Source organism: Pomacea canaliculata, linkage group LG11, assembly GCF_003073045.1.
Source record: "Pomacea canaliculata isolate SZHN2017 linkage group LG11, ASM307304v1, whole genome shotgun sequence".
Taxonomy (NCBI): domain Eukaryota; kingdom Metazoa; phylum Mollusca; class Gastropoda; order Architaenioglossa; family Ampullariidae; genus Pomacea; species Pomacea canaliculata.
Window position 1 is genome coordinate 17,118,026 of NC_037600.1, and position 26,999 is coordinate 17,145,024.

Consider the following 26,999-nt stretch of genomic DNA (forward strand, 5'->3'; position numbering starts at 1 on the left):
ATTATCATCACTATTGTATTGTACTGATTGGGCTGAAAGATTAAATACATATAAAGAGATATTGCTGTTTGTAAAATCTTTTCCTCCATGGGCAAATCGAATTTTGACAATGTAAATTTTGTTTATGTGGTTGTAATAGCGATGCCTATCATCGTAGCCAAGGATTGCACAATATGTCCGCTTAGGAGCAGGGTACAGAATGAGGCTACACGGGCGGCAGTTTCTTTTGTCATCGGTAGCAATCAACATGTACATTGGGACCTCGGCACTTGGCCAGTTCGAGTGCCAAAAGCTTTTTCTATAAGAAGTGTCATAGAAAAATACCACGTGATCTTTGCAGTACTGTTAATGTAAAACTAGAAACTTAAAATTTTTTAAATATTACCTCTGTGTATGTCTGTGCGTGTAAAAAAGAAAACCACGAGATCATAAAGACAGCACCAGGACAGGTACTTGAAATGTTTTCCATTTGTCTACCCCGAAGAATAAGGGGTGAGCGCGAGGTCTTGGCACGATGGTCGAGCGTGGAGCGAGTGCCACAATTCTCTCGAGGACTGAAATGTTCGAGCAGGGAGCAGTTCGAGTGCCGACATGTAAGGTGTTTAAAACAAAAATCATGAACATAATAACCAGGAGTAACAGCCGGAACTATCTAAGGCTCGGGGTCAGTAGGAAGTAAAGGTTAGATTGGTTAAATGTCACCTGCATGCTTCAGCTCTGTCTGGTCCCTAATCATTTCTTCCTCGGAATCGTAGATAACCCTGACTTATCTGGACAGTTGTCTCTTGTTTTCACGCACGGATACAAGCAGAATACAATGGTGAACAATGGGAGGTCAGCAGGGAGCTTGTTGCAGTGTAGCCAACACACGCACGCATGAAGACCCACGTGCAGACACACAGACTGTGGTTCACACACACACACGCACACAGAGAGAGACTCCAGTGTGTGGTTATAAACACGACCGGCCTTGACAGCAGCAATGGTGTGGGCGCCAGTGGCAGGCTGCCTGGATGGCCGCCACTGCACAACAGACTCGTGAGGGGGCGATCAATCCCTCGCGCTGACCTGGCAGCCATGTTTTTAAAGATTGCTGAAGTACATGTGCGTGTTTATCACACCCGACCCTGTTCCTTTTTGTGCCGACGTGTACATTTTGTGGAAATTAGGTCACGTGATGTATGGAACATTTTAATGTTTCTCATCTCCTTCCTCTAACTCCTGTCTCGTGTGTTTCAAGTCATTTGGTATCTCTCACTTGCTGACATACAGTCACCTGTTGATGCAATAAAATCATCCAGCCACCCAATAAAATCATCCAGTCATCCAATAAAATCATCCAGTCATCCAATAAAATCATCCAGTCATCCAATAAAATCATCCTTAACTTCACAGTTCATAAGTACCGAGAGTGACCAGACCTCCCGACCACGTGTTCCTCCTGCTCATAGAATGTCCCGGGTGGAGGTTACCCAATGTCCAGCTTTCATCTAAAATGTCGATCAATGTCCCCTTGTATTTGAAAATCTGATGGCCGTACATTGATTCACATTCTTCTTTGTTTCGGCTTTTGCCCATGGTTTGATTAATAATTTCAAATTTCTCTCCTACTTACTGCCTTTCAGAGGAGATTACCCCCATCACCACACCCACCACCCCGATTTTCGTTTTTCTCGGCGACGAACCATGATCGGCACGCGCCCCACTCTCACTCAGAAAAAGTCTGGTCACGTTGGTGAAACGGGTCAGAGTTCATCATCCTCTGCCCTACGTTCTCCGTTCTGACTGAATGAATTCTGTTCCTGTTCATTGAAGGCAGCGGCTGGCCGTGAATGTACTCCAGCGACTGCGTGAGGTCGAGGTCGTAAGGAAGGTCGCATCTGTCGCGACTTTGACCTTTGGGTAGGGTACTAACCTGTTTCTGTGTTCGTCCTTCGCTCTATCCGCGTGGGTGTTTGTGTGGACAAACGCTGGAGCGCATGTACACGTGTTAACACCCGTTATATGATTGCATGTGGTTTCGTTGGTCTGTACACGCACACAAACTATTGACAACAACACTGTGCTTGCATTCACTCGTTCCCTCAAACCTGCGAGTAGGAAGAATATCCGAAATGACATCAGGTTGTTGAGATATTTACTTGGCGACAAGCAGTGGGTTAAACTGACCCGCCGAGTGCGCCAACAACCGCATCACGTGACCCCACAACACGGCGACATCGTCAGCATCGGTACTACTTATGGCAATGTCAGGTTTTGATAATAAATGTAAAGCGCTCCGAGCACATCATTGGGAAAAGCATATTTTAATCTTCATTATTTTTATTACATGAATAAATTATTCTATTTATTTATTTCACCGGCGTAGCTTTGTGATCCTCCTGCAGGCTGCGGTTCGCTTTTTCCTCCCATAATCTTCTCGCCTCCTCACCTGGTGGTCCGTCCGCGCAACAGTTGAGTTCAGTAGGTGGGCATTGCCTATCTTGGGTTTGGTCTTTTCTTGGCTGTTCTCTTCTTTCTCTCCACTGCAACAGTGCTCTGTGTGTGGCATCTGTTAGCGGGGATAGTCGACTCCTTTGATGTGAATAAGCTTTAGTTGCTAAGTGGACAGTTAACGATTTCCCTCTTGCTAACTCTTCCTTCTGACTGTGTGTACGAGTGTGTGTACTGGCTGACCTCACGGTCCCTGTGACTTTGTGTCCCTTTTGTTCAGATTTTAGTAACAACAGTCTCTCGACAGTATCTGGAGGGTGTGTTGGTGTGGGGGGAGACATGTTTAGACATGTTGTTGCCCTCGTGCCTACATGCACAGATCGTTTAGTCTGTTAGGTCTGTTCTTTCAACTGCTTATTGTTCAGTTCCGGATTCGCTCAATCTTAAGAGGTCTGTTATCTGTTCTCAAGATAAACTTGTAGAAAACAATTACCTATAATTTACAGTTTCAGTTCAGTGGTGGGGAGGCGGTACACGGTTGGATTTCAACTGAAACTGAGAGCAAATAAATTGAATAAAAGCACTTAAACCAGTAGGAAGCGCTGAGCACAGACAGCACGCGCTAAAATGAACGAGTTTATAAGTTCCTCGTGCCATTGTCGAGGCTGGGATTCGTCTCCAGTTCACAATTTGTTGGCAATGAACATTTATACGAGTGTTGTGTTGCTGCTTGTCTACCTATGATCTTTTATACTTTTGTGTGTTTGTCCTTTCGTGAGTAGGCTGTAAACCCGACTCCCATGATCAACATTTTGAAATTTTTTAATCATACTTGCGAGAAGTGTTCTTTAAGGACGAAAAAGAGTGTTGGAAATCTCCTCCTTGGTTTTACTGTGATATATTTGACAACACCTTGTTTGATACCTAATCCTGGTTATATCCCGGTGATATGGCTGTTGCCAAGACACTTTCATTGCTGACGTCACACTGCAGGTGTCAGACAAACGGCCGTGCGCCATGTTTTATACTTTTGCTGTTATTGTTGCTTTTTTTTCTCTCTCTCTTCGAAGCGGTCTCCACAGCAAGAATATCTTCGGTCAGTGAAATATCGGTGGCTGACAAAACCAGCAAACCGATGTTGCTGGATACTCTGAAAGAGAAAGACTTTTTAGTTTTAAAATGTTTTAGGGAATGGTCTTAGCTGCCAGTCAGCTTCTCAATATTTAAAAAAAAAACAAAAAAACAAAAAAAAACACGTGCTCCTGTCCTAGCCAGTTCTGAGCAGTTTCCATGACAACACTTGTCGTCAATAAGGTCAGGTTCCTGTGGAAAGTAACATTGCTGCTTTCACATTTTGTCATGTTGTGATCCTGTCGCCAAATTTTGTCTTTATTTGTTAGAGGGAAGGAATTATAGACTGAGCGGTTGTACAAACTAAAATTGTTTAATTATCACACTGTCCAAAGGATTATCTACTCACCACACGGTAGAAGCCGAAACTTTCTAGTCATCACAGTGTAGAAGAACTTTCTACTAGCCACTAGAAGGTATTTTTCAGTATGGTTCGTCTGAAAATAAGATAATGAAAATCACTGTTCAGCTATTTGATCTTTCGCCTGCCATGACGAGAATAATTATTTATTTATTATTTATTTGTTATAATTAAATAAATACAATCAATTCGAAATGAGTTTCCATTGCGGCTAGCTTCCGAAACTGTCTGCAAGAAACATTTGTTGCTAGAACAAGAACATGTATTGATAGGCTTGATGTAGAACAACAAGAACATTTATAATTCACTTTCTAGAGATGCATTGCATTAGAAAGAAGGGGTTAATGACAAAGCACTGACATGAGTTTCCTAATATATCATTTCGTAGTTCACTGAGGGTTTAAATGCGGAGGACTGCGGTCCGCGTACCTGTCCGCCATTGTCAACTGACAAAGCAAGCGACATGCATGTGTAGGTTGTTGTAGCCGCTCACCCCAATCATTTCAAAAACTAAAGTTCACATCACGAGACCTTAAAGTCCTTTAGACATATCCTCTCAGCAGTAATGGACCAATCACTCCTGGCTTTCCTTTGACCTTCTGTCGTGTTTGCAAGGAAACCTAAAAAAAAAAAGCTGCTGATGATAGGTGTTATATAACTTTGTACCCGTGCTTTTTATTGACACATTTTCCTTCCTGAAAGTGGGTTAAGGGCAAGGGCATAGTTGGGGGAGAACTGTCGGTGAAATCTGAGGACCTACCTGTCTCATGTAGTTAATATTCTCGCGTAACCTTTCACCTTTGCGTAGTCATTTCTACCACTGTCTTAGCTCACCTGACAATAGAAGGATTCTTAAATCGGTTTTTTGTATGTGTACTGATGTCAACCGAAGTAATGCTGAAAGAATTGTAATAATGCAGTTTATAAACTCCTTGGTGTGGCACTGTCATCAATATTATTTACCTACAACTATGTACTCACAGTTTTGTGCTATTTTTACCGCAGTTATATCAACAGGACAGATTTCCTCTCAGCTTTTATTTAGTTTCGCAATAGAGTGTCCTACTTTCAAATACTTAACATACATCTCACGCCTGGTGATTAAGAAGCCTGACAGAAACATTTTCTTTCTTAAAGGGTTACCCCTGAGGGAGTAAACTGCTAATGGGAGTGAAAAAACATGTGGTGGGGCCCTCTGTCGTGGTTCACACGAGCTTTGGGGCGGGCAAAGCTGTTGAATTTTCCGATAAACATCTCTAAAATGGAAAACGACAGTAAAAGGAAAATTCAAACAGCCAGGCTGCTGTCGAATTTCCACCAAAGTTTGCCAGTGAAAGTGTGGATAGGGCAGAAGGTAACATTTATGGAAAATGACGGACGAGGTTTGATCGGCAGAACACTTATACCAACTGACTAGGGGAGGGGCGAGATAGGAAAACTGATGACCTGAACCAGCAGACGGTTAACGGCCGTTAGGTTAAGTGGTCAGAGCCTGCAAATTGCTTTCTAACTAGGGGCAAGCTGCATGAGTGTTCGTAAACTACATGTCAGCTCCAACCGTTGTTGCGAAAGACTAAGGAAAACCGATAACACCCATAAAGCTGCTCAATGGACTAGTCACGTGACGAGAAGAACAACAGGGTGGTGTGCAGACCGAGTTTGAGTTTCAGCCAATGGACAGTCGGTGTTCAACTCGGGCCGTCACCATAGCAAACTTCACAATTGTTCTTTTCTGTTTGATTAATGAGTATATTTCACTGAACCGACAATTCATTACCATACTGATTTCAGTCTGACAAAAATCGTTCAAAATGAAATCCAATATTTACGGGGGAGAACAATAGAGCTTTAAAAATATAAGAAGGCAACATAAATTTTTAAAATTTTACAACCGTTGTATTACTCTCATAATTTGATGTTTGATTTGAAGAAATATATTTATAAACATTTATCTGCATAATAAATGTATTCATGTCGTGTGCACAAACAAATTGAACTTAAAGCTCAGTTCACTATTATTTTATTGACGATCACACGCAGGCTCGTGAGGTCAGTCGGCGGGTAAGTTGTACAAAAAAGATAATAAAAAACTGTGCAATCCTTTGTAAAGATATCTCCCTGTATAAAAGTGATATACACTGATGTTAATGGACAGGGTAAGGTGAATATTTAGGATTTTCTAATCATAGGACAGAGATATGTAAGTTCATGAACTCTGATATTAAAAAGTAATTACAGAAACACACCGGTCTGTGGACACTAGAGACAGGGAGACAGAAAAGTAAGGATCCAGATATCGAGGGACAGGAAAATGTTTCACGCAGTCTGTCTCTAAACTCGCAAACAAAATGGCTTCCATCTGCAGAAGGTGGTTGATGCTCAGGTCATGTCAGATGATGGAACTGTAAGTGCGGAAGGTCAAAGGGCAGTCAGAGGGTCGCCATTTAATGATGAACTTGAGTTTACCGGTGGTTTTGGTTGTTTTTTTTTTTTTTTTTTTTTGGGGGGGGGTTGTGGGTTTTTTTTTTTTGTTGTTTTTTTTTTAAGGCTCACATCCCGGAGTCAATTTTTTTTAAACTGCTGGTGTCACGTGGTGCCTACGTGATGACATAACTCTTAGGATATACTAGCATCTTTGCTCGATTATCTAACCCTGCAAAGCTTGTTTTTTTCGTAGGCTGAACATGCTACAGGTCTCCTATACAGCCTTTTTAGCTGAATGCTTTTTCGAATACGTGGCTGTTGGAAAAAAAAAACATTTTTTTATAACGGGATGAACTAGCCGCCAGTCATCTGCTTATTCGCCACGAAATTATCTCTTCAGACCACCATTTGCAGTCGCTAAAGAGGTTAAATACATGAGCTATGTTCACTCTGTTCTATCCTACAAATATACACTCATTTACACGAGGGTCTATCCTGCCAAGGCAGGAATTAGCTTGTGTTGTCAGTTACACCTGTGACTGGTGTAAACATCGAGGTCATGAAACACTTTCTCCGCAGCTTCATTAAATGTTGATCAGCTTGATTCTCTCCTCGCTGGGTGGTGTGGGAAAGAAGTCGACCTCAGCAGGGGGGAGGAGAGCAAACAGTTCAGTTCTGTGAATAAAGTCCAGTAACTAGACCAAGCAGGATCCGGAGTGAACTCTATCACACTGCTAATATGTCTTTATTTACTTCAGGTCTCAGACTTACTGTCCTGGAAAACAGAATGGGGGTGGAGAGAGGGATGCAGGGGAAAAAAATTATAGGATATGTCAGCATAATACAGTTAGGTGGCCTATAGAGCTAATATATATTGATTTATGTCAGTGTATTTATTATGTACGTTTTATTTATTATGTTTTATTTATTATTATTTTTATTTATATCGTTATAAATCGAGCTGTGTATTATTCGGTCCTGGCATTTCACTTTCATTTATTGCCACTGGCCAAAGGCAAGTTTTTTCAGCTAGACCAGCTAAACCATCTTTGAAATGATTTTGAATTAAAGGGGTATACTGCATACAGAAAAAAGTATTTTAAAATAATTGCGTTTGGGTTTGGGGTTTGGGGAGTATATGGGAAGTTTGTAATCTGGAGCGATCGAGCGAACAACTTTCATTGCAGGGAGTTAAGAGAAAAGACAAGGAGCGGATTTCACAAGTTAGTCGTCTTATCTCTAATGTATTCATAAGTTAATTGTCTTATCTCGAAAGCCATTTATCCCAGATAACGGGTTGACGAAAGCGAAGGCCTCTGTACGGGGTCAAATACAAACGATCTTGCCACCTTGTGAACCCTGAAACCGGGTCACGAGATAACCAGTACAGTGCAGCTGCAGACATGACCTCTGACCTCATCCACATTCTTGACTGAGATCCGCAGAGCTTTGCTTTTTTTTTTTTAGTATTCAATTTTTTTTTTTTTTAATCTTTCTCTTAAACCCCTAGATTGGTAAGTCCCAAGTTTAAACATCATGTGAACGCTACGAAAGGGTGGACTGACACCCTGTGGTGGATACATTTCGTATGGTTTTCAAATAAAAAACAACAACAAAAAAAACCAACGCCGCTTCCAAAAGCCTGTCGACTTCTCCTAACCGAAAGTTTTTAGTATCTGACAGAGATGATGGGAGTATACTTTGTGCCATCGTTTTCTTCCTGTCTATTATTATCATCATTATTATTACTTATGTTACGCATGGGTTTGACAGTTGCAAACTATGCAATGATTTGACAAGTGGACGACCGACATTCGGGAGGTACACCCGGTCAGAGGTAGAGCAAGAAAGTTGTTTACATCAGATAAAAGGTTCTTATAGCAACACTCGTGTGTCCTGCTCTTCCATTATGAAATCTTCCACTAACGATGGAACAGCAGGTGGGTGGTACCCGAACAGAGCGAACTCTCAGTAACCTCGCTCTTTTTTACACCTGAGAGAGCATTTTACCTGCACTGCTCGGTACACTGTGAAATTCCAACACCACAGACCACACCGCAGCCCCGTGGTGAGGAATTACAGGGGCCCAGGGGTATGAACTAACACGGGTGGCATTGCCTACCGTCCTCAGGAAAAGAAGAGAAAAATTGTACGGCGCGTGGTGAATGGAGAACAAACACTGAGCGACACAAAAGGTAGATTATTTTGGGGAGCGAACCCTGTTGAATGTGAGAAGCATGGCTGTCATCAGACTGTCTGATGAACCATAAAACACAGTGAGCACTGATCACTAGAGCGGAACTGGCGACTATTCATAGGACTTGAGATATCGTAGACACCTGAGGCACAAAAAAAAGACGGTTTTTTTTTTTTTTTATTAACGCTTTCCTTGGCTGGATACGATGTATGTCACTGTAAGTTCGACTTTGGTAACTGAGAAACAATGACCCAGGAGTCAAGGTAGTTCGAGCGCCTCACAGCGGTACGCGGCAGAACTTTCTCGTTGTTGACACGACATTCGTCAGCAAGATGCTGTGAAGACACAGAGACCACGTGAGGTCACTTGCACCAAACGGCTAAATTAGTGAAACGAGTGTTCATGCAGAGATTGAGGGTTTTTTTTATAAAGATAATATGTAGAACACATAAACAGACTGCACGTGCTTTCTCGCCAGTTTTTTCCTGAAGAGTATTGTGACCTCACCTCAGGAGGAGGAAAAGAAAAATGGAGGAAACTAGGAATTTTTTTTATTTTTAAATGTTAACTGTTTGTATGTCCCGGATAAAGCACGGGCCAAGCAGATTGCTATTATAGCCACAGCATTATTAACATCGTCTGAAATGTTAATGTCGAAAGGTTAAAGGTTCTGAATAGAAACGTTGACGTGTGACGTGACCTCGTAACGTAGTGTGTACAAACGTGACGTGTACCTGCCTCTCCGTGCATACGCACAGAACACGTGACTATCACCATCTTAATCTACAGCACATGTGTGACCATTTAATGTCACCTTTGGCAAGGCCACCTGTGTCTTCTAATTGCTTAAAGTTTCTATCGGCTCCATGGCGACAACATTTCACCTGAGGGTTAGCACGCAGTGAGGTCAGAGTGCAAGACTGGACACAGCAGGAGTCCATAAATATATTTGTTAGAAAAGCAAACACATGCGCACTTTGGTGCATGCAAGCACGCTCTCTCACACACACAAACATTTTCTGCAGCACAGAAACTAGACTAGGTCGTCCACCAATCCTTAGCAACCAACTGATTTGCAGAACGAGTTCCAATGCTGCCATGCCAACCCTGCAGGGTCAGACCCTGGCAACCAACTGATATGCAAGACGAGTCCATTTCGCCGTGCCAGCCCTGCAGGGTCAGACCCTGGCAACGCATCAAACACCTGTAGTTCCATTGCTCGCCAAGCAGACTGTAAATAAGTAATGTCGTCTGTGACAGATATTTCGGGAGGGAGTGGGGCAGAGGGGTCACTCAAACAGAACTGACCAAATCACACTCCAGCCGTTGGGGAAAAGACTGAACGACGATCCCACTTATACTTACCACCAATAAAAGAACTATGTATCTTATGTTGACTAGGGCAACATCACTGTTTTTATAGTTGAGGCTGGTTGCAGTGTAGAACAGGGAGCGTATCTATATTGAATATATTGACAAATCTTACAAATATTAACAAATGTTATCATATGGAACTGGCAATAAAGGAGGTCGTCACTACAACTCGAGGTCGATGCTGCAGCGCTGGTTTTAAATCTTTTGTTTCCGTTGTGACAAGTAAACAGACTTTTGAGCACGTGAGGAGTGGCGGGTAGATATACGGGTGGAGATGCGGTTTTGCTTATGATTCACGCCTCGATGTGTCGGCAGTCCTTTTTTGTTACCCGTTGTGAACTGTGGGGTGGGTCCTTGCCTCTTAATGACAGGCAACATGCCGAGAGGAACCTCGCCAAACAGCGGGGGTGGTTGAAGAGCAGTGGTTGAGAATGTCACCTGGACTTGGTTGCTGTAGTTTGGGAGATCAACATAGTTCTGTGTAGTTCCCTATCTTCTCTGGGGGTAGATAGATGGGTATTGCCTTAGCGATTGAGAAAAAGAGAACGGAATCATTGTTTGAACCCAATTCCTAGTTGAACAGTTGAGAAGTCTCGGTCAGTTGGCACAGGTGGTAATAGAGACAGACGCCTCTCTCAGCACTCTTACAGGTGCAAGCTGCAGACAGACCAACTGTATTTTATCACTGTAATAAAATGTAGAGCACTGAGTCGTCTTATCAGCAACCAACTGTTATGAGGAAACTAGTTCGGGTACTGCTTGACGCTCTGTGTTACAAGTGCGATTAGAATGTGCTTTACCTGATAACACTCAAAATACCTTTTCCTGTGTCTCCTGGATATCGCACCTGTGTCCCCGTCTTATCGCACCTGTGTCCCCGAGCTATCACGCTTGTCCTGAATCATCATATATGCACATAGATAGGCATCAGGACCACTGAAACAGTTTTAAATATATCTGTTGGAATTGTACCTGTTTAAAACACCGCAGTTATTGAAATTAAAGCTGTTTCAATCAAAGGCAACCGCTATTATGAACAATGAAATGTTCTTTGCTAAATTTTTTAAGGATATTTACTAGTGTGCTGGCAGTTTGCTGTAAACAGATAATAATCTTACATAAAATAACTGAAATGCAGTTCAAGCGTTTGAAGCGAAACAAAGCTAGTTTCCTTGGCAACGAGTTCTCTGGAAATCGTGTTTTGACAAAGACTCGGTAAATGTTTTCATAATATTGTTGTCCTGTGATATTGCCTTGTTATGACAATTAGTGGCTGTTATAATTATAATTATTTAGCTTGTGTTGTGACAGTTGGTGGCTGTGTTATAATTATTTAGCTTCTGTGTGGACAACTAGCTTCTTGTAATGCCTTGCTTCCTCCCGTGCACCCTGTATTTTACTCCCTGTGTATTCCTTTCAACTGTGACCTACAAACGGCTGTCGGAAAAAGAGTGAATGGCATTGACAAGGTATATATTACACTGTCGACATTTTCCTCTTTTTATTGCATGCTATTTTATATGCATGGCTACACTCGTGAGTGGGTTTCTTTTCTTTTCTTTTTTTTTTTTTGGTTGCTGTGAGCTTCTGCACGTTCCATAAAGTCTGTCGTTGTATTGAGGCGGGAGGCTTCGTCTATAGACAGGTGTACACAACAGACAGGACCATGACCCAACATCAGTTTGTCTCTCTCAAACACTTCACTTCATACTGCATGCCACACCCTCCCTCTGGGCCCATCGGTGTGTGCGTGAGTGAGGGCAGACCGTCTGAGTTTCTAGCTTGCTCGGGGCGCCTTCGGTGAAAAAAAGAGACATTTTGGTTCAGCTTTCTCTGTTTTTTCAAAGAAACACTTCGTGCATTACCTCAACAAAGCTGAATATAGCCCTGCTCCTCGACTAAACTACCTTATTTAGACTAAACTACCTTATTTACACTAAGCTACCTTATTTAGACTAAGCTTGAGTTCCTCATAGCTATAATAAGCCCTCTCTCTCTCTCTAGCTATAGTAATGCATTCTATAAGCAAAGAATAAAATGTATAGCTATAGAATGCACTCTATAAATATAGAATGAAATAGAATAAAATGAAATAGCTATATATATGCATTCTATACTTATAGAATTGAGTTGTATAAATGTAGACGGCATTATATACGTATAGAATGAATTATATACTACAAAATGAATTCTATAAGTAGTATAACAGGGCTTCTGCTAAGGCTAAATTCTTTGGGGTCCCAGGGACTCCTTCAGATTTTTAAGGGGTCCCTGTTCTTCGCCCAAATTTGAAGGGGATCCCATTGACGAAAATTGAAGGGGTCCTCCAAACTTTTAATGCGTACTGTACGCAATTTTTTGCGTAAGCAGAAGCCCTGCAGTATAAAATGCATTGTGTAGCTATAAAGAGAAAATCAAAGAAATTTCCCCTCTAGCAGTCCCACAATTGCTTCACAAAAAGCTGTACATGAGGAAGGGTTGGTACGACCTCGCGAACGCTCGGAATGAGGGGCGACGCTGTGATGTCACTCTTTGCCTGGTCTGCATACGTCATATGTCTACCACACACACACATGCGCCATGCGGCGGGTGCATTCAGTCACGGTCTGGCAAGTTGTCCCGCTTGGCTGCGCGTGGTCTTTCAGTAGCGCGAGAGATTAAATATCTTCCGCTCATAAAATATATAAAATATATACCCGCAAAAAAAATACAGGTAGAAAAAGTGATTGTGAATGGGAAGGACAAAAATCAAACTGTAGGAGACCTAGGACGATCAGACAAAGATGGTCGCTGTCATTGCCAGAGGTGGGTACGGGTGTTTCTCTTAGATGGCTATCCTATGATAACTTGTATTCACCATTTAGCAATTGTCATAGTACCGTCTGCAAACCGCAATCCTGTGGTGTCTTGTAAATTTTCTTTTTGTTTTCTTTCTCCTCTGTTCATGCGTCACTTCCGTTCGTAAGTAAGTGGGAGCTAATCCCAGTGTGTGGGTGCTCCAAGGTGTGGGGTCTGCACTCGATGGGGCAACATTATTTTTAGGCGCTAAAGCTGCTTCCATGGCCCTCTCATCCCTGAAGACCCCCGGCTTCTAAACAGCACGCGGTGGTTAAGATTGACAGCATCACAAAATGTCCGTTGTCCATGACAACAGCTGTGCTGTCCTTCTACATCCGGTACGTGTCTCAGTTCAAACCGCTAAGCATGGTTGTAAGTCTTTAATGTATCTCTGGTGGTGATGTCAGCACATTAACCCTTGGCGAGTGTGCCGCCTGTTCCCGTGGTTACAGCCTGGAACTTGTCCAAGACATAACCATTTTTTTTTTTTTTTTTTTTTTGTCCTAACGAGGAACCTGACGACTGGCCGGCCCTCCACCAGTTTTAATTTGCCAATGAAAAATTTAAAATCTGGGCTTACTCAGCATCGAGTTGTAAAGATTACCAGTGCGTGGATAGATTACCCCCTTCCTCCCAATTCATGAATAAATTAGATAATCGTCAAATACAAAAACAAGGAGTCCGTTGAGCAAATTTGCTGAGTCTGCAGTGTCTGCTTCAGGACAGGGGTGGGCAACCAATTATCCTGTAAGGATCGTTTGAATATTTATAACAGACTTCGCGGGTCATACAAAAATTAGCCTGCTGTATTGTAGTTTCAACACAATGTGTGAACACTTTTGTAATGTCTACATTTCTAGCCTTAAAATCGTCTGAGTCACTGCGAGACAGACAGACAGGCCGCGGGCAGTTGACGAGAAGCATACGTGTCTATCCCGGTATACTTTCGTGTCTCTGTGTGTGTGCCCCGTAATGGACGTTACACGCTTGGCCCTCGACATGTGCATTATTATTATTATTATTCACTTAATTTAAATAACTCTTACTACCAAAAAAGTTCCTACATTAATTGAATTTCGAGTCCCACATGCAGCTGACTTGGCAAGACCAGACTACAAGACCGGACGTTCCCCACCCGTGACCGATACCCTTATCAAGGAAGACAAATGACAAGTTCAGATAACTGTTCGACCTGAGAAGTTGTTAAACCGTGGGAAAGGTGAGGGGGAGGGCAGACAGATTGCACTTTGTTGTACCATCTCCAGCTGTTCATATCTATTAGTGCTGCATCGGTACAAAGTTTGTCACAAGAAAGAATTGTGGGTTTAATGTTAAAGGTTCAGATCCCACCTCCGGCAGTGGACTACATCTCTATAGCCATTTTTTTTCTACATTTTATTTACCTACCGATCATCAGCTTAGTGTAACTTTATTCTTATTTACTGGTTTTCACTCAGCACGACTGCACTGGCTGCAGCAGGGATCGGCATGTTCAGTAAAAAGTTCCTGCTCTGTCAGATGCCCAGGGGTGCAGTGGGCGTTAATATGGTTAGACCCTGACGTCAGCCAGTCTGTTAATGTGCCAACTGTTTTTGTCAGACGGCACCTGTGGTTCGTCAGGGATTTAAAAAAAAAAAAACCGGCCACACAGGTTCTTTCATCCTTCCACCTCTCATCTCATTATCGCTGATTCACTAGATTTTTTTCTTTCCTGTTTACACAATATGCGCAGGGGGTGAGATGCTACTCATGCTCGCTTACACCTGTTGACACAGGAAGTGCCTGACAGTTCCGGGGGATGCATGATGGGAAACGGTTGCTTTTTCCACGGCAAGTAGTAAACGTGTAATAGCTTGGCCTCACACATGTTCACTGTCCTCTCCCTGTCTCTTTCTCTCAAGGGAGAAGTTATCTGTTCATCGTGACACAAACATGCACGCACAAAATCACGTGATCAGTTAACAGGCAGATGTCATTCCCTCCCCTCCGGAAACGACGTCAGCTGTTGTTCAAAGCTGCTTATGAAGAATCGCCTCCCCTTCGGCCGGTTATTTAACTGTCGGGGATCTTGTACCGCTGCCTGATTACGCCTTCTCTCCCACCATGCCACCCCAATCTGCCACCGACACACCCCAGGGTACACACGGCTTGAAACGGCTCTCAGCAAAGTTAACTCCCTTAGGACGAGTGCAGTTGTCTCCACACATTCTTCTGTCTGCGGCTAACTCTCCCTCCCTTTCTGTCCTACCGTCTTTCCCAAGACGATTCTGTTTCAGTCACACCCACCTGATGACTGAAATGACCATATAGTGAATAAAATGCCTGAATAAGTTTTATTAACATTTCAGATCGAGAGTTTATGACATCCCTTCTCACAACTCCCTATCCAACCGTGAGTCTAGTTTTATCTGACAGGGAGAACTGTACCACCCGATAAAATACCTGCACCTTCCGCTACCCGTACGTTTTATAACTGTTGTCGTGAGAACTCCGCCCGTGTAACAATAAAAATGAAGGTAAGGGGTGGTAGCAGGGGTAGTGGATGTAAGAGGTTCTGTCATATTGTACTTTCCAGCTGCAGGTCTGTTAGAGCGGGTAGATGACTGAGCAATGCCGGATGGTTGTTGAGAGTTGCGTCCCCTGCACATAAATCCTCCGGGAGGTGGGGTGGGACGGGGTGCGTGTGTAAAGAGCGCGTATTTCAAAAGTCATCCTGGTCTTGGCTTTTTGAGATGGCAGGAGTTCACGAGTCATTCTCGCAAAAATTTATAGCGTGTGATCATCCAGCATTCAGGCTCGCTCTCTGTCGCCCTGTTTTTTTTAATCAGCAGCCCCGCAAAACAGGTCAAAGGTGAGAGGTCAGCCAGCAGGAGGCCACACGTCAGCCATACCAATCGCAGCCCCGCAATCAATCCTCGCCAATAAATTGCCTCCCCTTATGTTGATTGATTTGTATCCTTTGGCACAACGAGTTGTTTACGCGGACTGCACAGGACGGTGAGATAGAGAGAGGAAAAAAAGTAAACAAAACAGAAACATCGAGAAATAAAAAGACATTGTGACCAGCAATGGAAATGTCAGAAATGTACAAGATCATCGTTGTTATTATTGTTACCATCATCTCCCCTTGACTGGTACTTGTTGGCATCCAGCTGTGGTGCCGCGCTGTGCTGGTTGTGGGGTAGACGCAGCAGCTGACAAGGTTTGTCACTTCGGTCCTGAGCGGCAGTGCTTGGAGACAGGTAGTGCATGGTATGACTAGTCCAATTCTTTCGAGTTCGATACATCAACCACCTGATTGGCGGCTTTAGTAGTGTCGCGTGGGTGAGGTGGCTAGACTAGACTAGCTGAAGCTATTGCCAGAAGAGGTTCACGAGGTCCCACCAGGGTGGTGACTGTGCTGTGTACATATCATTCGCTGGTATTGTGACTGTGTGGGAGACAGGCGTCCGGTAGTTAAGACACTCTTGTCACCACGCCAACCGAAAGGTCCAGGGTTCAAATCTCGTTTCGGGGACACTCTGTGACACTATTTTGCAGGATTGGTCCATGTGGGAAGATGGGGGTGAGCGGATGTCGGGATTATATATACACTGATATCCCCTTTATATACACCTACATCCACTTCGGACGAGGCCATACTAAATTGGCATGCATACTTATGGCGAATGGAAATGAGTCCGTCAGAATGTGCTGAAATTGGTACATTATTATTATTAGTATTGGTCTGTTACAAGATTGTGCTTATCTTTGTAATGTTAACATGATACTTAGCCTGACGATCAATGGTTCATCAGCTATTCTAATAACACTGCAAGGTCCCCAAACACGATTTCTCACAGTAGGTGTGTATATATATACTACTGGGACTGCAATTAAACCTAGTAAGTTGAATTTTGAGTCAGAGTGCATTACATTTTTTTGTAACCTAGTTATGTAATATCTGAACTAGATACTGGTCTGTGTGCGTTTTGATTTGTGTGACACAATCACGACTTGCCAGCACCATTTCATCACTCTACTCTCGTTGTTGTTTATTATCTAGGTCTCAACCTGGCCGTGTTTCGAGACGAAAAGGGGGTTGCTCACGCCTTGGACGCCTATTGTCCCCACATGGGGGCGCACCTAGCAGCGGGGGGAAGAGTCAAAGGTGACTGCCTAGAGTGCCCTTTCCATGCCTGGCGCTTTCGGGGCGAGGATGGAAAATGCATGCACATCCCTTACTCGGAGAAAGGTGAGTACCCGTGCACTGGCAGGTAGCCAAATGGGTTTGCAGGTGTTAAAACACAGCTGACAGATCGCCTCACAGGTGAAGCATAGGAACAGTTCTCTGATATTAACACTTGGCTGACATTTAACCCCCACCATTCTGGTCAGAGTGTCAGTGTGTAAGCGTTGAAATGCTACATCGGTTTCACCTTTCAGGCACTTTCTTTCGGCGCCTACCTTTTGTTGAAAGTTTTGAAATGCGAAAGACTGGGTGTCGACTAGGTTTATGCCACTCATTTTTGACCTAACCCTGGTCAAACCTTGACCTTGTCCGAGTATTTATTCGTTCTGTGATGGACTTGTTGCGTATTACTGAACTACTGGCAGACGATTTTTTTTCCAAACTACTAAAACGAGCCAGGTGTCTACAAAGCTTCTGGTTTATTCATATTTCATATTAACTACTAAAACGAGGCATGTCTGTACAAAACTTCGGTTTAGTCACATTCATTGATAAGGCTAGCCGAGACTAACAGCGGAGAACTTCCGCAAGAGGCTAAGCGTTGGTCTCGGCAGACAGACAGCAGTCCACTTACATGTCCATGGTCTTAAAGACAAGCCGAGAAGCTTCGCTCGGCATTGTAAGAGTGGAAGGTAAACAACACCATTCGTAGTAGCAGTTTACTGCCGCACAGAACACGTGACATCAAGCCTGTCATGGCTTGCCAGTCCGTTGGAACGGTCACGGGCAGGGAACGACCTTTATGCACTTTTAACACCTCCCATAGCAATGCCCGTAGCAACGCGGTAAACAGCGAGAGAGTGTGTTTTGACCTGTAGAGCTACCCCCACCTTAGATAAAGGGGTGGAAAACCTTTTTGCTCATTATCAAGAATGCATCTTATACTTCGGTGTTTCTTTAAAACTTGATAAGAATAATTATCGTGGGAGGCAAATTTATGTGTCTTCCGCTCCACTCACAGGAACCGGAATCTGTAGTGCGAAAATGAAGGGAAGCACTGCTCACTCCTCAAAAGAAACCAGCGCTATTAATACTATATCCTCTTCGTTTTTACAAAAAAAAAAAAAAAAAAAAAAAAACCTCTTTATTGGTGAGGGAAAACATTTTATCACAAAAGAATGCTTTTATGAAGAAGACTAATAATGTTTAACGCTAACCGCGTTTGGGAGCGACTCAGAAGTGAAGCTGTCGATTTAGTTTCAGAATACAAGAAGGGGTTGCACACATTGTCGTGCAATTTTTCTCTATGAACAAATTGAACACTAATATTTTTGCCAACAAGCGCCAAACATTTTGGAAACAACGAACATATATTAAATACCAGTGTTTTCTAGAAGCAGCCTGTTTGTGGTTCAATAAATATCCTTTCAAAAGTTTGTGATTTTCGCGCGTTACGTCAGCATTAGGGTTCGTTATGATAAAAACTGATGACAATAATATTATCGATAAACGAGTCCTCGGCTGACCTCTCCATATTATCTCTTCTTCCTCCTCTGTCTTGCCTTGTTTGCGGGACTGGGTGACCGTGAGATGGCTGGGCTTGCTGACTTGGCATAAATCACCATCTAATCCTCTTCCGGTGCCACCTGGGTGTCAAGCAGCAGGATGTGTGATTTTTACCTTATTTATTAATGACATGTCTAGACCCTGGAAGTTTCCTGCAGTTCCTAGACCGGGTGGGGGTAGACTCTCCGTGTAAGGGGTCCGTTAATGTCGGGATAGTTCGAATTCCAGGTGGGCTGATTGAGACACAGGTGAGAACCCTGCTCAGCGTCACGTCGCCCGGCCTAAGTTTTCTGTATCTTTAGGGGTCGAGGGGGGTGAATGGGTGGATGGATGGGTGTATGTATGCGCGTGCGTGCTTGTGCACTTGCAAGGCTGCGGTATGCCTAGCTACAGACGCACTGCTGGCTGGTGTCATTGTGTTCTCGGGTAACTAAATCAGAGATTTATGATATTCTGTTTAGACAATGTCTCGAGTTTCGGGGTGGAAGTTGACAGCAGGGCTGCCCAGTTGAGGACTGGGGATGAAGAATTTCTTTTTGCCCAAACCCCAAGCATGCACGCACACCGTCCAACACACATACACAAAAAACATATATATATATTTATATATAAATAAAACTGCCTTGTGCTACTGAGTTTTAACTTTTGTGCTATCCTGGTTAGAGTGATAATGTTGTTCAACACTAGAAATGCCATTTTTGTCATCAGTTCCAGACATTGCCAAAGTGAAATCCTGGCCAGTATGCGAGAAGAATGAGTGGATTTATCTGTGGCACCATGCTGAAGGCATAGAGCCCAGCTGGCTTCTACCCGAAATCGAAGGAATCCAAAATGGCGAGTGGGTGTACAGGGGTAGAACAGAGCACTACGTGAACGCTCATATCGAGGTGAGTAGCTCGCACCCAGTGAACATAGCATGCAGCGAACATGGACCAGTGAACACAGTATGCAGTGAACATGCACCCAGTGAACACAGTATGCGTGCTGCTAACTCTAACCTTAGCTCCTACGATGTAATTTCATGGTCAGTGTGTTGTCTCTGTAAACTGCGAACAAACTGTATGTAATGCTGTTCATAAAATGAAGCTGGGACACACCAAATTTTCGCTACACTAGCCTCTATTGAAACCAGTGGCCTAACCATTGTAATTTTGTCTTTTAAGGTGGGGTTTGTTTGTTTGTCATTGTGTTGGTTTTTTGTTGTTTTTTTTTTCTTTTTGGTTAGTTGAGATTCGTGTCCAAAGAGGGTGGTAATTTGAGGCGACCTATAAACAAGGTGACCTATAACCTTATGGTCCTGTAACTGGTTGCCTCGTGACTTCCACTAGAATATTGGGAGGGTACCTTGTGGCACTGAAAGGCAAAGGTGGGGTAGATCTCGCTGTAGAAATAAAGACTTAAGCACACCATGAAAGGCAAGAAGGCGAAGGTGAGTGGTACCAGGAATGGTAAAACGACCACACGCACACACATAAGAGTACACTCACACTTCAAATTGACGAACACGGACACATGCACGCACACAATAGAGAATGGGATATGAGAGCTCAACTGTGGCACTAATCATTATGCGGATGCACTTGGGACGACCGCCAGACCAAACATTCCCGATTCTTTCACTCGGATTCGCGGGCGGGCGCACGCATATGGATATCCCTTCACCTATCCACACTGCTCCTGTACACAAGACACTGAATGAAAGTAAAATATTCAATGTTTGTTTAGACTTGTCTTGGTGATGGTCTTTTATTAGGACTGTTCCTATTTTCAGACATCGCTTCTATAGTGAAAGGAAGTCTCGGTGCACCGTAATACCTACCTCAGTTTGTTATGTCCGGTTATGTCTGTCGCTAAGGTGCCATAGTTCACCGACAGTAAATTTCCCCCACCCCCCACCCTTTTTTTTAATTAAACCGACAGTTAACGGGTGTAAAGCTGTGGTACTTCAAAATGAGAATGAACACCCAGCGATGAAGCAAGTTTCTTTTCATGAGGAACCGTTACATTCGTGCAGACCGCTGTTTTAGAGTGAAAGACACACATAGGGTTAAAAAATATAAAATGTTATGAAAAAGGAAGGACAGACTTGCTAAAAACTTTAGTAACGGCTCTCTTGCTTAGATATTGGTCTCAACTTTACACAGGTGGGCGGAGAGACTAAATGTTGGCTCTAGGTGTGGGATTTAAGAAGGGAAATAACTCTTCTTTCCTCTCGTTCTCCGATAAGCGGTAAACTCCCTTCCCACGTGTGAGTTTACAGCATTTCTTGGTCGTAACTCGCAGGCAGGAAACCAGACAAGAGCTACGTATATGTCTAACTTACCAAATATTCAAAAATAATGTGATAGTCCGTAATAAACTGGTGTTGACATGCTGTCAACCTGGTTATTGATGAGATCAAATAACTGCTACAGATACAGTACAACGATACCGAGCACATTACAATTTTATTTATTTCTTTTGAAGTCTAGGCGGCAGTTAGGTTTGTAGAATAGAGTACCCCACGAGGTTCCATCTCACGTGGCAATCACTGTTGAACGATGCAACGTATTTCTCTTTTGCGGTAAGCAAATGTAACAGAAGGAACTGTTCACGATACATTTGAAAACCTCATTTTTAATATAATGTTTGGCAAATAAAACTTTACAATTAAAAATAATAGGATAATGGAGGTAGAAAAGTGGCCGTGATAAAGCTTTAATGACTAAGTCACTTCGTTATTGAATAAATCACCTCGTCAATGAGTACATCTCGTTAGTGAATAAGTCACCTCGTCACCATGTCAATGACAAGTCAACTGTCAGTTTTTGTTTCGTGGCAGGAAGTACCCGAGAATGGGGCTGACGTGTGTCACTTGGGCCAGGTGCACAGCCCTTTCATCGGGGCCGGTATTGATCTGCGCTACATGTGGAGCAAGGCCTGGTCCTTCGCCCAGCACATCTGGCACGCCCAGTGGGAGGCCAAGCCGGACCCAGATGGCCATATCGGAGTGATGCGCCTCACACACAACCTGTCCATCTTCGGGTTTCACCTGCCTTTCTTAAATCTCAATGTTGTAGCCCAACAGGTCCGTCTCCAAAATATTTGTATCACCTGTGGGTGTTTAGCCTTGAGTAAAGGTTATCGGCAGGTTAAAAGCACTCTGTGGTAGCATGTTGTTACAATGTATCTCAAGGGTACCAACAGGGAAGCAAAAAGTATTAAGTATATGTGTGGAGTTGTGTGGGTGTATTGGGTGGATGCAAGCTAGAGAGGCTTTTTTTCAGAAACATTGTCGATTGTTATTAACTTGGGATTTATAGGGCTTAACAAATGTTATCTTCCTCCATTTCCCATTTCTTTTGTTAAACCCAAACAAACATTCATGTGCGTGTAGAGTCGTCTAAAGTGTGGTATGTCAATACGTAAGAGTTGTGTATATTGTTTGACTGAATTGAACGATGAGTATATTGTCAATAAATTAGATAAGATTTGTCATTCGGCTGAATAAAGGCTTAGATATATATTGTTGAGAGACTGGACCAGGTGTGAATAAAAGCTTCGATGTCTTGTCAACAGATTGGGCCTGGTGTGGTCTACCTGGATTTTGAGAGCATCTTCGGACGAGGAGTGTTCATCATGAGCCTGACACCTGTAGAGCCGTTGCTGCAGAAAATGGTGCACAACATCTACGCCACGTGGTACACACCTATACCCATTGTCAAGTTCTTCCTCGTTGCTGAGGCGTTGCAGGTGCGATGTGGGTTAGGGTGAATAGCGGTGGTGGTCACTGCAATAGTGTAGAGATCGTATGTATATGGAGAGGAGAGGGAAATGATAGTATAGAGATCGTGTGTGAATGATTGGTGACAGGGTGTGAGAGAGAGAAATTTAAAAGCAGTCTTTGGGCAGTTTTCTCTGGAGAGTAGACCGAGCGCCCGTTTTAAAAGCAAGTTGGAGAAAATGGTGAAAATTGCTGTACCAAGTTAATACATTATGTAAAAAAAAAAAGACAAAAGCTTTCTCTCTCACCATGGTGGACAGCACTGTATGAACCTCATACGTCTTGGTTAACCAGTGCGTTCGCGTGGGCTCGCTCTATTTTGTAAACTCATTGCTTGTGTGTTCACTGTATTTGGTAAAGTGGGATTGTATTATTTGGTAAAGAAGTGCTTGTGGGCTTGCTGTATTTTCTAAAGCAGTGCTTGTGTGCATGCTGTATTTTCGAAATTAGTGATTGTGGGCTCGCTCCAGTTATCTCTTACTTTCTTTTCATATCCTCACTCCTTCTCATTTTCTATCTCTATCGTTTTAAATATTTCACCTTTAAACGTTTAACCGTATTTGACTTTCACATGATTTTACGTCCATTTACTTATATAAATTAGCACCAGTATATTGATTAAGAATTAATGTTCGTCTTTGACATTTTCTGACTATTTTCATTTTTGTCGCTCTTGTGCTTCCTTCTGTCTCTGACCTCAGCATTGTGTCGTTGTCAGGTGGAGCGTGACATCATGATCTGGAACAACAAGCAGTATGAGTCGCGCCCCATGTTTGTCAAGTCCAAGGAGGACAGCCTCATCTCCCGCCACCGTCGCTGGTACTCTCAGTTCTACTCGGAGAACTCGCCTCGACTGAAATTCCACAAGGACGACCTGCAGTGGTAGACGTGCACGTGACTGTGGCCCAGCCTCACCATTCAGGGTTCCCTGGTGTCTCGCAGACAAGTCCACTGCTAAACCGCCTTTCAACATCCTCGCTGTGTCTTGCTGCAAATCCATGACAGCTTTTCTCCTGCACGTGTGAGACAACACAGCATTTGGCCTTGTGACGTCACTGAACCTCCCAGAATGCCTCAGCGTGATTTATGATAATGAGAAAGAACGTGGTGTGTAAGGATTCCAAGGGCTTCGCAGGTTTATCCTCTTTTATGATCGCAACAACAGCAATACGTTAGTCTTTGTTTTCTCATGACTTCCTTACTGCTTTGGGAGATGTAACCATGGTTACAAAACATGTAGATTTTAGTTCTTTGTATTTTTGTGAAGCACGGTAGAGAACTGTTTTGAGACCCATCGTCTCGTTAAGCTCGTAGGAAGCAAATTAGGATTCCTCTTAAGAAATAAAGGCTAGAGAAACAGAATTAGAGAATTAAAGATTTTTCTGAACTGAAACTTTTAAGTGTTAAGAAGCAACAAAAAAAATTCACAGCTGCCATAGTGTGTTTAAAGGTGCGCAAGAGACGACGGTTAGCTGCAAGTCAGAGTTAAAAAGTAGGTGAAGTGGGGCCGTGTGCATGGCACATCGCTAGGTGCGAGCTGGATGGTTAAAGCCAAGCAGTCAGACCCCTAGCCATGTGGTGTTCCCCACTGCACAAGCCCAGGGTACCGCATTGGTTAATTACGGGCTTCACGCGCACTTAGTATATCTTTTCATTTAGTTATCTACCCATTTGTGGAGTTTTTATATAGCTTCCTGTCTATTCCTCAGCCAAAATCCAAAAACTTTTTACTTTTGGTTAAATTTTTGCAAACGTTCACCAAAGCGCACGTTGGCTAGCTGTTGCAGTACTTTAAATATTTAAAGTAAGCATCTCTTAAAAGGCTAATTTATTTTTGAATAGAGGAATTTTGCTTGGCTCAAGGACAGCGCATGAAATGGAGAAGAAGAACTTTAGTAGACTGCTTTCTGCAATTCCTTAAAGCTCTCTAAAAGACTAAGAAATCAGATGTTCCAAGAAAACGGGGTGTGTGGACATAACCCCGATGTCACGCGGGGGCAAGTTTGTCTCCATGACACCTACTTTCCATGTATCGTCACAAACACCGTACTTGTCCTACACTGGGATTGAAATATAATATTTATAATCAATTCGATACTAATATTTTTAAGATCTCTTAAGGCTTCCTTAGGTTAGGGTCTTAGACACTTTAATCTCGCCCACAATTTCTTTAAACCTCGACTTGTCTTGATTTTAAATGTTTCCTGTAGCTTTTCTGCGGTCAAAGGATTTAAGGGACTTCAATCTGGCTTTAAAGTGGTTTATTATTTCGCCCGAAGGTTCGGAAACTTTCATTTATAACGAATAAAAATTGCTGTTGTTTTCAAATTTAGAGCGGAGAGTTCTTTTCTCGCCCTAGAACGCATAGAGCAGGCCTCCAGACATTTTGTTTGTCCAGGTGTGTCGAACCCTACAATGTCCTTTTATTTGTTTGCGTGCTAAGCTCTCCTTTCCAAACAACCCTGTTGACTGCACTGTTAATAGTTTTGTTTTGTGCTTTTGTCGATCTTTGTATTATTGTTTTTGTATCTCTGTGTGCGTGCGTGTGTGCGTTTCCATGCGTGACTGCGTTAGTTTGTGGGTTATATGTGTGTGTATGTCGTTATTACTGTTACTGTTCGTTCGCTTCAAGGTGATTCTTGAACCGACGACACCCGTCCAGAACTTTCCTCAGTGATTTTGTTGCCATAATTAGTAACCTCGTTGAAGTGAAACTGTGGAACCTCTGGAAAGTGATTTGAACAGCGACATTCCTCTGGCCACCCGCTCGAGCGGAACTCACGAGGTTCTCACACTTGTTATCGCTGGCCTTGTGAGCAGGGAGGGGTGGGGAAGCCAGTTCACACTCTCTCACTTGTTTCTGGCCTTGCTTTAATAAATTATCATCTTGTCATCCCTTCTTACTCTGCCATGACAATTATCATCTTGCAACAATACCCTCTCTGATAAAACATTGTCATCTTGCCATAATACCCTCTCACTTTGCCATGAAACATTATTATCTTGCCATTAGACCATCTCACACTGCCATAACACATGACATGACATGACTCCTTGTCTCCCACTCACTTGTCTTTGAAAGTTTCCAGTCGTTCATGTCATGTCTGTCGTCCGTACAATTTGCTAAAAAAAATAATCTAACGAAAATTTCAGTAATATTAAGAATAGTACGAGTCTGTGTGAAGCAAAGACTGTTAATAATTGTCTAAAGACACTACATATCGAGTTTTACACCGTGTGTCGATGATAACACCCGAGCTTTGCAGCACCAAGCAACCTGTGTGTCGGTTCTTGGGGGCATACTCGGGTTTCAGTTCGTGTGACAAGCCAATTATTTCTAACATTTGTGAACGACTTTTGACTGACACTTTTGTATCTTAAACATCTGCTGTTTAGTGGTTTGTTTGTTGTTTTTGTTTTGTTTTGTTTTGTTTTGTTTTTTTTGCTTCGTTTTGTTTTTTGTTTCTGCTTTTTTCCCCCGAGAACGAATTTCAGAAAATCTCTCGTTCTGGAGTTATAAACTTACCAAAAGTCATCTAAGATGGTATTCTTCAATCCATTTTATTTTGCAAGTTAACCATGTGTTATATCATTCATATTAGTGGTGTTATTATATGCTAGTTTCACGATAAAGTACGATAATAATTGTAATCATCAAGCTTGTAAGGACAGTCACCTAGTTTCTAGCTGCTTTCACAGGAACACTGTACCTTTGACCTACCAGCGTGCAGTGAGTGGAGTGACTTGTATTTGTCTCATTTCTAAATAAACATCGTGTCCAAACCTGCTCACCTGTCATGCCGCGCTCATTTTCTGTCACGTGACTGTTTTGTCTAATTCACGTGCTATAATTTTCCTCTGAAGTGTTTGTATAGATGTGTGTGGACATGATGCAAAGTTAATAGAAGAAGAATATATATATATGGCTTTTTGCATGTCTCTGTCTCTCCTCGGTGACCTCATGTTCTCTAGACAGCTCAATTTGTTTCCTTACAGAATAGCTACAGACTCTGTTCAAAGATTTGCGAGATGAGAAAAGTCAGGTGAAGGTGTCAGTTTTGACATAAATATAATAGCATGGCATTCCACCAGAAGAACATGGCTGGAAAAACGCCAAGAATTGATTTTGTTCTCGCGACACTGTCGTCTGGCACCATGACACTGACACTGTCATTTCCTACCATGACACTGACACTGTCATTCCCCACCATAACAAGGACACTCGTCTCGCAACCTGACACTAACACTGTCATTTCACACCATGACACCGTCATCACGCAACATGGCACTGACACTGACACTTCCACCTCGTACCATGACACTGTCATCTCACAACGTGATACTAACTTGTGTCACTACTCTTCACTTTTGTTTTGTATGTAAACAAATGAAATAAAGCGCTCAAACAATAGAAGTGTGTGCTGAGTGCTGATGTCAAGAAACACTTTGTTTGTGTGAGGAGGGGAGGGAGAGACAGCGACAGACTGACAAATGGCGAGTCGCTCCGACGACAGTATTTTCATGTAGACACGTCGAATATTCTGCAGTCTTCAATCTTTTAAACCTTCAGTGGATTTTCTACCTGAAAGGTGTACCAACGGGACATTCCTACAGGACAGCTGACTCGGATCACGTGATCCAACCAGTTCCAGCCACTGGCGCTAGAACCCAGCAACGTTTTGTTTTTGTTTATTCTTATGGTATGGCTGAACTTCCCAACGTTTGCTGAATACTAGCTGTA

The 26,999-nt window shown here is 42.9% G+C and overlaps 1 protein-coding gene across 1 annotated transcript in view; it reads left to right on the plus strand.

Annotated features, from left to right (window-relative positions):
- LOC112575618 (cholesterol 7-desaturase-like) overlaps positions 1 to 26,669 on the plus strand; it is a 28,057-nt gene extending 1,388 nt beyond the window's left edge. Inside the window, exons 2-6 of the mRNA XM_025257593.1 lie at positions 16,804 to 16,992; positions 19,204 to 19,382; positions 21,317 to 21,562; positions 22,054 to 22,227; positions 22,977 to 26,669. Coding sequence (XP_025113378.1) covers positions 16,804 to 16,992; positions 19,204 to 19,382; positions 21,317 to 21,562; positions 22,054 to 22,227; positions 22,977 to 23,144 — 956 coding nt within the window. The 3' untranslated portion in view covers positions 23,145 to 26,669. The remainder of the gene's footprint in view (positions 1 to 16,803; positions 16,993 to 19,203; positions 19,383 to 21,316; positions 21,563 to 22,053; positions 22,228 to 22,976) is intronic.
- The last annotated feature ends 330 nt before the right edge of the window (positions 26,670 to 26,999 follow it).